We start from the raw sequence: 10,806 nt of genomic DNA on the forward strand, positions 1-10,806 counted from the left end.
GCCACTGCACTCCAGCCTGGGTGACAGAAGAAAACACAAAAAAAGATCTATAAAGGTCTCTTCTTCAATGGTAATGGGCAGCAAAAGTATAAAAAGGAAATTTTCCTCAGCCTTATGCAGATAATGGAAATGATTCTCTTAACCTTGATATTCACATATTTTGCCTAAATATTTCACTAAGACACTGCCCCTTATATATTAAAGTACTTTTGAATAAGGCATTCATGTCAACCAACATTTGCTGACCACATACAATGAGCCATCCTGGGTGAAAGAGGATACTAAGATGAAAGTGGTCCTAATCTCAAAGAACCCAACAACTTGGCAAGGAAAACAAACTAGTAGATCCTTAACTGTATTATTTACATAAGTATTATATACACAATAAATATATGTATAAACTATAGACTTTATATTAATAAACAATAAATTTTATGTTAATAAAAACCATAGCAGGTATAATTCTGTTCCTTTCAGAGTACAGATGAGGCAGTTCAGATCTCTCTAGTTACTCTTCCCAGTGCGGGGAGCACAGTACATGAAATTCCTTAACTGAGTAACCCTTTGCAGGCAGTCACTCAATTCTTTCCTAAAACACAAATGCCTCTGGAAGGAAACCAGAAGATGTTCTTAATGACAGAAAAGATCAAGAGGATTAGCACCAGGAAGGAGAGAAGCACTGAGAAGACAGTAAGATGAAGAAATGAAAAGCGGTAGGACAGGGATGCTTCATCTAGTTGTTGAAGGTTCAAATCTTGTTGGGATAAATGCAGCCTCAAAAAAGGACAACAGAAAGACACATTCTCTCCCCACTTCTGTATCCTACATCACCCAGGGCACAAAAAAATGTTATTTCCCAGCATGCTGGTCCAGCCTAAAATTTGTACAAGATACAATGCTTTGTCAATTCCTGTCCAAAGGACCACCAAGACGGCCAGGTGCTGTGGCTCATGCTTGTAATCCTAGCACATTGGGAGGCCAGGTGGGAGGATTGTTTGAGCCCAGAAGTTCAAGACCAGACTGGGCAACACAGTGAGACCCTGTGTCTACAAAAAAAACTAAAATAAAATTTAAAAAACCCACAGAAGACCATCAAGAGATGAGGGTCATTAAGTTAATTCAACACTTGTTGAGCAATTACTTTAGGTGCTTATGAGACAAAATATATTATAGCTACAAGGCAGAGAATGACAGATACAAAAGGATACTACGGGGCTGGACACAGTGGCCCATGCCTATAATCTTAGCATTTGATCCCAGGAGTTTGAGACCAGACTAGGCAATATGGTGAGATCCTGCCTCTATAAAAATTAAAAAGAAAAGAAGAAACCGTAGAAACACAAAAAACAGAATAGTTTTAGCTAGGAGGAAAGAAGGAAGAGATTTACGGAAGGGGCAACATTTGAGATTGGGCTTTTCTAGAAGCAGATTTCCATCCAGTGGAAACTAAGGGGAAAAAGCATTCCAGGCTGAGGGAGCACAAGCATAGGGGCAAAGGCATAAAAATATATATAGTTTATTCTGGGACTTAGCATGCAGTATCATATAGCTAGAGCACTGTTTTCATAGGATAAGGAAATGGGGATAAAAAAGATGACACTGAAGATTAAAAATTATTATTAATAGTTTACTGATCACATATTACTTGACAAGTACTAATACTTTATATATAATATTCTTATTCAATGCTCATGGCTACCTTATTATGTAGGTATTATTATCCCCAACTGATAAAAAGCGGAGATGAAGTTTAGAAAGGTTAATGGCTTCTTGGACAAAGGTATTTGATGATAATTTCCAGTACTTGGAAATGCTACACAGCTTAACTCAGTAGTCCTCTCTCACGCTTCCCAAGGTAATGATTCTCTAAGGAAATAACTGGTCTAAGGCCAAGGCCACTCAACTAGCAGGCAGCAGATATATTGCCTCAATCCCTATTTTACAGAAAAGGAAACGATAGATCAAGGAATAAGGGCTAAGAAAAAAGGACTTAGTGGGGAATCTCTGAAAGCAGTTTTTAAAAGTCATGCCATAAATAGTTAAAGGAAGAGAGTGAGGAGAGGAAGGTAATGCGTGAAGATCATTTGTTGAAAAACTTTATCAGGGAAAAGAGAATAACTGCAGAAGTGAACAATTTGAAGGCACATATTGTGGTACCCTTTGAGAATAAAAAAGACCTTCCTCTAAAAAAGAAAGCAGCAAGGCAGATGTGGTGGAGGAAATTCGTATCAGATGGCATTGTGCTAAGTAAAAGAAGAGGTAAAATTACTTGGGGAAGGCCACATGGACCCAGTCGAAAGAATATGAGCTTCGGAAATAGAACATATTCTACCACCTACTTACTGTATAACCTGCTCTGAAGGACTGAAGTGACAACTAGACACATTGTGTAAAAAGCACCTAAAGCAGTGGCTGACACATTGTAGGTGATAGTGAATAACGTAGGTTTCTGCCCACTCCAGAAAAACGTGGCTTACAGTAAAAGTTCGAAGAAAATGAATGAAGCCCCAGAATAGTCAGTGAAAAGTCTGTGAGGGCAACCCACAAGAGAGGTCTGAGACAGGATCAAGCAGAAATCCAATTCACTAGTGTGCAGTAGTCATGATCATCATAGTGCCACAAATATCAGTCCTTCCTCCAGAGTAAACCTGCCTGTTTGAGATTACACGTATACATATAATTTTCACAAGTATGCACATATATGCATACATGTGTATATGAATATGTATACTATGTGTGTGAAGTTTTCACGAGTGCTTACACATACCAGCAAGATCATTTCTGAGAAAGGAATTTGACAGTCAAGAGCCATAAATGGTTCATATACTTTATTAATCCCATGACAATTTATAAGGAAATCAAAATCTATAAAAGCTATGTATACACAAATGTTAATTATTTACTTTTTTTCTTTTTTTTTGTAGAGTTGGATCTCGCTATGTTGCCCAGGCTGGTCTTGAACTCCTAGCCTCAAACAACCCTCCCACGATCTTCCCACCTTGGCTTTCCAAAGTGCTGAGATTGCAGGTGTGAGCCACCACACCCTGCCCAAATGTTAATTATATTGTTGTATAAAATACTTAAAAATTGAAAAACCTAGGTAAACCACAACTGGAAAATACATGGGATAGCAACTCAAATTTTAAGTGAAAACAAAATCCTGCATACCCTTGTCAGAATGACATAAAAGGTTGTATTCATCTGAATGAGGACAAGATGGGAATATGGGAAATTTAAAACAGTTCGCATTTTAAAGTGGTAGGATAATAAATTCTTTTTCTGTTAAAATGTGCTTCATTGTAGTTATAACATGGTACAGTAAATACAAATTAGGAGGGGGAAGAGAAAGTAGTTGCAGTTTTCCAATAACCCAAAACTATACTGACTGATAAAGCTCCATTGCAAGGCCTGCCACTATTACTCTTTTACATCTTAGTGATTCAGTACTACTGTATGAACATTTGCCCTGAAATGTTTAGTTTTAAGAGCAGTACCTCAAAACAGTTGGTTCAGGCATTCCAGGATCTGCACCCCTCTTAAATCCTGAATCAAGGAAGACAGAAGAGAAAAAAGTATTAATTAAACCCCCAGCAAACAAAACATTTACAATCAAGACTTTTTCTTCTTTGTAATCCAACCTAGGATAGCTAGAATGATATCTAGACCAACCAGCACTATCTAAATTTACCTGCACTACAGAAGTCTCTAATCTTCATTAGAGTATGAAATTGTGTCCAGGACTAATCAGTAGGAAGAACAAGCTATCTTACTCCTTTCTTTTTCAGACAGAGTCTCACTCTGTCACCCAGGCTGGAGTGTTGTGGCATGATCTCGACTCATTGCAACCTCTGTCACCTCTGCCTCCCAGGCTCAAGCCTTCTAAGTAGCTAGGATTATAGGCACACGCTGCCTCCTGTCACCTCTGTCACCTCTGCCTCCTGTCTCAGCCTCCTAAGTAGCTAGGATTATAGGCACACGCTGCCACGCTCAGCTAATTTTTGTATTTTTAGTAGAGACAGGATCTCACTATGTTGGCCAGGCTGGTCTCAAACTCCTGACCTCAAATGATCCACCTGCCTTGGCTTTCCAAAGTGCTGGGATTACAGGTGTGAACCACCATGCCCAGACAAAAACAAACAACTTTCTCAGTGAGTCACTGCACACGGTCATTATTCCTATTATATACACAATTGGCACAGTTGCCCTTAGTATGTTCTATCTTTCATTATTAGTCATTTACCCAGAAATAAGATACCACAACTCCCAAATTATACTGGATGAAAGACTATGAAGAGCAAAATGATTTTTGGAAAAACACACAACCAAGCTTTTAAATTTTTTTAGAGACAAGGTTTCACTATATTGCTGAGGCTGGTCTTGAACTCCTGGGCTCAAGTGATCAGACTCCTCAGCCTCCCAAAGTGCTGGGATTACAGGCGTGAACCACCAAGCCTGGAGGAAAAACTACTGAACTTTTTAAAAAACACAACTGAGGAAATTTTATCCCTCATAAACCTCTCTTTTTATAAAACAACGACCAATGATAGAAAAGGGACAGGGTAGAGGGCGGGGGACGGCAGGGGATGGATCATCCAATACTTATTATTTAACAACCTAAATACTCTTTACAAGTATGGTTATCTTTCACCGTTTGTTTAAAATATATTTATAAACTAACCTGATGACATATATGCTCACTTGCTGAAGTAACTGATTAAGTTAGGGAGGTTTCAAGAACTATGAGGGGTCTGCAATTTTATCTTATTTAAAAGATAACAAAAAATAGTATTTGTAATAGGGAATAAAAGTTAATATTTTTAAAAAAATCTTCTGTGACTTAGACCATTAAAATAAATAAATAAAAGATAACAAACTGGCCTGCCAGTTTCACAGATGTTGGTATAAACTTTTTTTTTTTTTTTTTGAGACGGAGTCTCACTCTGTCGTCAGTCTGGAGTGTAGTGGTACAATCTCAGCTCACTGCAACCTCCGCCTCCTCCCGGGTTCAAGCTATTCTCCTGCCTCAGCCTTCTGAGTGGCTGAGATTACAGGCATGCACCACTACGCCCAGCTAATTTTTGTATTTTCAGTAGAGACGGGGTTTATCCATGTTGGTCAGGCTGGTCTCAAACTCCTAACCTCTGGTAATCCACCCGCCTCAGCCTCCCAAAGTGCTGGGATGACAGGCGTGAGCCACTGCACCCGGCTGGTATAGACAATATTCTAAGTCAGAAACAAAGAACACTTTATTACTTCCAGCAATAGATTGTGAGAGTATCATCACTTTTGCTTCAGTTCCTCAACTTCCAATTTCCATGTAAAGAGGTCCGGATGACACCTGCACATGTGGTGGACTGCACTGCAGGATATTAACTGGAGTTTAGGGAACCAGAATCTTTTATAATGGGCTGCAAGCACATCTCCCTTTGCTCTGTTTGGAGATACTATTTTCCAAGGCTGTTTGTTCTACAAACGCCCTCAAAAGATAACATGAAACAAAAGGTCATCAGAGCCTCTGCTTATAAGATGTGCAGAAATGCGAGAGACCATGGAGAATTGCCTTCCAACAAGTGGCTCATTAAAACCTTGTTAGTAGATGTCCAGACAGATTCTGTATTATTGTGTCACTGCTTGTCATATTTTACAGCACTACACTCTCCGAAGCACTGAAAGTTATGACTGAATCTAAATTACATACAAAGTTAAATCTGCAGTTGCTGGTTTTAGTGAGAGTTGAGGTGGAGGAAGTAAAAGAACAACCTGGAGCCAGGTGTGGTGGCTCATTCCTATAATCCCAGCACTTTGGGAGGCCAAGATCGGAAGATCACTTGAAGCCAGAAGTTCAAGACCAGCCTGGGTAACACAGCAAGCCCCTGTCTCTATTTCAATGTGGGAACTGGTTTAGACATAAAATTAAATATACAGCATAAGGGAAAAGATAATGATAAACAAGTACTGGAAAGACAACCTTAACACCAATCTCATAGAACTTGAATTGAATGTTGGGGTGAAAATCACCATAATGGTAGTCCTAGAAAAGGAATATAGCCAGTGTGCATAAAAAGAAAAATAAACTGTAGTATGGAAAAGGAATGCATTATCAACTCTTAGACGAAAGCCCCTGGCATGTAGATTGCAGCAACCAGCTATAGCTTTCTAGCAATAGAAATGGAATTTCAAAACAGGGAGGAGGAGGGAACAGTAGATGAAAAGACTTACAGAGAAGCAAAGAACCACAGGAACACAAAAAGCAAGAGCACACTAAAACAGGACCTCGCACACACAATGAAAACAGAAGGTGGCACAAAGAAAGGGAAGAATCAAGCTTCCACACCTCTCTTCGCTAAAAGGAGAGCTAGTCCCAGTGTTTGACCAGCCAGAGTAGGCCCTTCTATTAAGTGAAAGAAGTGGGTGGGGGGAGGTGATGCAAGAATAGTGGGGACAACACAAATGTCATACTTACTCTAATTCTTGGTACCCACACAAAGTCACTAAAATCTAGAAAAGCAATGTTTTTTTAAAAAATTGCACCCAGAATAAGGGAGAAAAACATCTTTTTAAGTTCTATAATCCCAGGTTATCAGCTGGCTTGCAACTCATGGAGAAAGAGAAACCACAGCTGCTTAATCAGTGTACTTTATCTTATACAATGCATGACACCTAAATTAAACAGGAAGCAGCACCTTGTTAAAACCACAGCATTTTAAAATGTGAAACAGAGTTTTAGAATTGTCAAACTATATGATCAAATTAACACAGCTGGGATGAAAAACCCGCTCTTTCCCTTTCACGGAACTGCCTGAGTGGGGCAGTAAAATTAAAAAAAAAAAAAAAACAACTACTGGCTGGACGCGGTGATTCACACTTGTAATCCCAGCCCTTTGGGAGGCCGCGCGCGGGGCGGGGGCCGGCGAGAGGGGCGGTAGCTAACTGGAGGCCAGAAGTTTGAGACCAGCCTGGCCAACATAGCAAAACCCCATCTCTACTAAAATTATAAAAATCAGTCGCGAGCGGTGGCTGCAAGTCTGTAATCCCAGCTACTCGGGAGGCTAATGGGGGAAGGATCGCTTGATCCCAAGAGGCAGAATTTGCAGTGGGCAGAGATCGCGCCACTACACTCCAGCCTGGGCACAGAGCTAGACTATGTCTCCAAAAAAAAAAAAAAAGGAAAAAAAGAAAAAACTACAGAATAGGTCCCAGTCTACAGCCCTAACTGAAAAATATTAACAAATCTTTGCAGTAAGTGACGGAGCCTGGTGGCACGAGCCTATAGTCCCAGCTACTTGAGAGACTGAGCTCCGCGGGAGGATCGCTAGAGCACAGCGGGCGGAGGTTGCAATAAGCCGTGATAGCGCCACTGCACTCCAGTCTGGGTGACAGAGCGAGACTCTGCCTCAAAAACAAATACAAAAAAAAAAAAAACCCAAATCCTTTAAGTACCCTATAGTGGTTAAGACTATGGGCTCTGATGCCTCACTGCCTGAGCCCATAACTCCCTCAGTCAGCATAGCTGTGCGACCTTGGCAAAAGTTTCTCTACGGCTGTTTCCTCACCTGTAAAATGGGGGCAGTAACAGAAATCATCCAAACCCTTCATTGTACAGGTAAGAAAGCAGAGGCATCCAACGATTATTATTATAATCATGCTTTCCTGGCAGTGGTACTTTCACGAGGGGTCTAGATTCCCAGAACAGGCCTCTTTCCACTTAGGACCACATGGAGAGGTGAGGACAAACACCCCGAGAACCCACCTAGTGCTAAAGAGTGCACTAGTCGCTTTTACATCCACTGGGGTCATCCAACCCTCCCAACAATCCCGAGAAGCATGACCTCCACTTTAAGGATGCAAAAATAGAAAAGGAGGGATTGCAAGAATGGTTAAAGACCATGCAACTATAAAGCGATAGAACGGGAACTTGAACTCAGATTAGCTCGGCCCCACTTGACTAGACAGCCTCAGGGGCCGTGCACGGCGGTGTCCCCTGTTTTTCTCTCCCTCCCTCGATGGCCAAAAATGGGACAGCAGTCTCCGCCACCCTCTTCCCTCCCGTCACTTTCCCGGTTCTTCTCCTACTGACCCAGGTAAATCACAAGAGGGATAAAGCCCCAGCGGATGGCAAACTGGCCCCCCTTGAAGAGCTGCTGCAGTCTCTGCTTGGCCTCTTTGCTCAGCTTCACCATAGCGACGGCCGCGTGGCGTAGGGAGAACCCCTTACTGCAACCACCTCGTGGGGAATCCGAAAGGGAAAGGAAGTGCGCAGGCGCCACACACGGCCTTTACGGCAGGAGTCGTGAGCGTCGCCAGCAGAGGTCGTAATTCATCACCTTTAACCTTCGCTGCTCTTCCGCCGCGCTACCAGTAGTAGGCGCATGCGTGGTTGCGATCATGGCTGGTTGTAATTTCGCGTTTCTGTTACCCATGCTTAAAGCGCATCTCCAGGTTTTCCTTCCTTTACATAGAAGGAACATTAATTAAATTCAGAGGGACTGGGTTTTAGTCCCCACTCTTATTCTGACTGGCTGTGTAACCGTGAACAAGTTATTTAACTTCTCAGAATCAGGTTGTTTGTTCAAACCTGAGGTTGAACTGCAAGAAAGGTTACGAAGTGACACTCAGTAGGCCCCAAATCCACGTTTTCTTTGATCCCAAACTTTCTTTTAAAAAAAATTTGTTAATTACTTGCCAATATTTTAGAATTTGGGAAATCTCACATGAAATTCTGGACTTTTGAAGCTGAGAAATTCCATTGCAACAATCAAGGAGACTAAATAGGAAATGTCACTTCTGTTTGGCCATCTTGCCCTCACTGGTTTAGAATGGCAGCGGTTCTCAACCCTGGCTGCACATTAGAATCAATTTAGGAGAGGTAAAATCATACCCATGCTGGAACTAGAACTCCTAGAAATTCTGATGAGTTTGGGGCTGGGAACTAGCCATTGATCTGCCTTTGAAGTTCCCCAAGTGATTCCCAACCTCTGATGTAATACATTTCTGGCTGCTGTGGTATTTGAGGTTTGACCCCCCAGGTCTAAGACTCAACTGATTTTTAAGGCTGCACAACATTTCTAAGGCTTTGACTTTTAAGACTTTCCTGCCTCACTCTTAAGGTACATAGTAGTTTTCTGTTCCCAATGGCTGTGCTCCTAAAAATTTCCCCTTGCTAACCTCTGTGGCTTGCGCCTGTAATTCTGGCAATTTGGGAGGCTGAGGCCGGAGGACCGCTTGAGTTTGATGCTGCAGTGAGCTGTGACTGGGTCACTCAATGTAACCTCCCAACGAATTCACCTTGCCCGCTGCCTGGACAGAGCCGATTCATCAACACAGGGGAATTACAATAAAGAGTAATTCATGCAGAGCTGGCTGTGCGGGAGAACAGAGTTTTGTTATTACTCAAATCAGTATCCCATAGCATTCGGGGATCAGAGTTTTTAAGGACAATTTGGTGCGTGGGGAGATAGCCAGTAAGTCGGAAGTGCTGATTGGTTGGGTCAGAGATGAACTCACAGGGAGTGGTAGCTGTCTTGTACTGGATCAATTCCTGGGTTGGGGCCACGAGATCAGATGAGCCAGTTTGCCAATCTGGGTGGTGCCAGCTGATCCATTTTGCAGGCTCTACAAAATATCTCAAGCACTGATGTTAGGCTTTACAGTGGTGTTATTTCCAGGAGCAATTTGGGAAGGGTCAGAATCTTAGTTCCTGGGTTGGGACCACAAGATCAGATGTACCAGTTTACTGATCTGGGTGGTGCCAGCTGATCCATTTTACGGAGTCTGCAAAATATCTCAAACACTGAGTTAGACTTTACAATAGTGTTGTTATCCCCAGGAGCAATTTGGGGAGGATCAGAATCTTGTAGCCTCCAGCTGCATGACTCCTAAACCATAATGTCTAATCTTTTGGCTACTCTGTTAGCCTGTATACCAAAACCTGCAATGCACCCCTGAAACTAAAGTAAAAATTGGAAAGAAAAAAAGAAGAAATAGTTTCTGTTTTGGTGGAGCTCAGATAACAGCAAGGGACAATATAATGACTAAAAGCACAAACCAACTGTGTGATCTTTGATCAATTATTTAATATCTCTGAATCTCAGTTTCCTTATCTGTAAAATGAAGCCTACTATATATATTTAAATCCTTGCAAGAATTAGTAAAATAAGCTATAATGCAATGCAATCTTACAAGTTCCTGTAAGGATTAAAAGAATATTTTTTAGGCAAGAAGGGGATTTGTTTTAGGAAAGGGTTGTTATCATCTTTGTTTTAAGCTAAAAACTAAAAGTTCCTTCCAAAGTTAGTTCAGCCTATGCCCAGGAGTGAACAAGAACTGTTTGGAGGTTAGAAGCAAGGTGGAGTTGGTGAGGTCAGATGTCTTTCACCATCTCAGTTATAATTTTACAGTGGCAGTTTCATCACTACAATCCATCCTAGGAAACAAGAGTGAGACCACGTCTTTAAAAACAAGAAAAAAAATTCCCCTCGCATTATGGTATTCTTTTGCTAGGCTCATCATCATTAATAATAACAACCTGTGTCTACTACGTCTGTCACTGTGTTAAGTGCTGAAAAATAGTTCTTTTAATCCTTACAGGAATTTGTAAGATTGCAGTGCATTATAGCTTATTTTACTAATTCTTAGTAAGGATATATATAGCTTCATTCTACAGATAAGAAAACTGAGATTCAGAGATATTAAATAATTGATCAAAGATCACACAGTTGGTTGCTGTTAATCATTATATTGTCCCTTGCTGTTACCTGAGCTCCTCCAAAACAGAAGCTATTTCTTTTTTTTTTTTTTTTTTTTTTC

General features: G+C 41.2%; 1 protein-coding gene across 2 annotated transcripts in view; it reads right to left on the bottom strand.

Moving 5' to 3' along the window:
- TOMM7 (translocase of outer mitochondrial membrane 7 homolog (yeast)) overlaps positions 1-8,274 on the bottom strand; it is a 10,613-nt gene extending 2,339 nt beyond the window's left edge. The window contains exons 1-3 of one of the 2 annotated variants that reach the window (XM_011944176.1): positions 8,078-8,274; positions 3,495-3,543; positions 2,904-3,044 (exon numbers count right to left, since the gene is read on the bottom strand). In XM_011944176.1, coding sequence (XP_011799566.1) covers positions 2,904-3,044; positions 3,495-3,543; positions 8,078-8,180 — 293 coding nt within the window. In that variant the 5' untranslated portion in view covers positions 8,181-8,274. The remainder of the gene's footprint in view (positions 1-2,903; positions 3,045-3,494; positions 3,544-8,077) is intronic. The other variant, XM_011944177.1, reaches the window with a different exon arrangement.
- Between the last annotated feature and the right edge of the window lie 2,532 nt (positions 8,275-10,806).

This window comes from Colobus angolensis, unplaced genomic scaffold (assembly GCF_000951035.1).
Source record: "Colobus angolensis palliatus isolate OR3802 unplaced genomic scaffold, Cang.pa_1.0 Scaffold229, whole genome shotgun sequence".
Taxonomy (NCBI): domain Eukaryota; kingdom Metazoa; phylum Chordata; class Mammalia; order Primates; family Cercopithecidae; genus Colobus; species Colobus angolensis.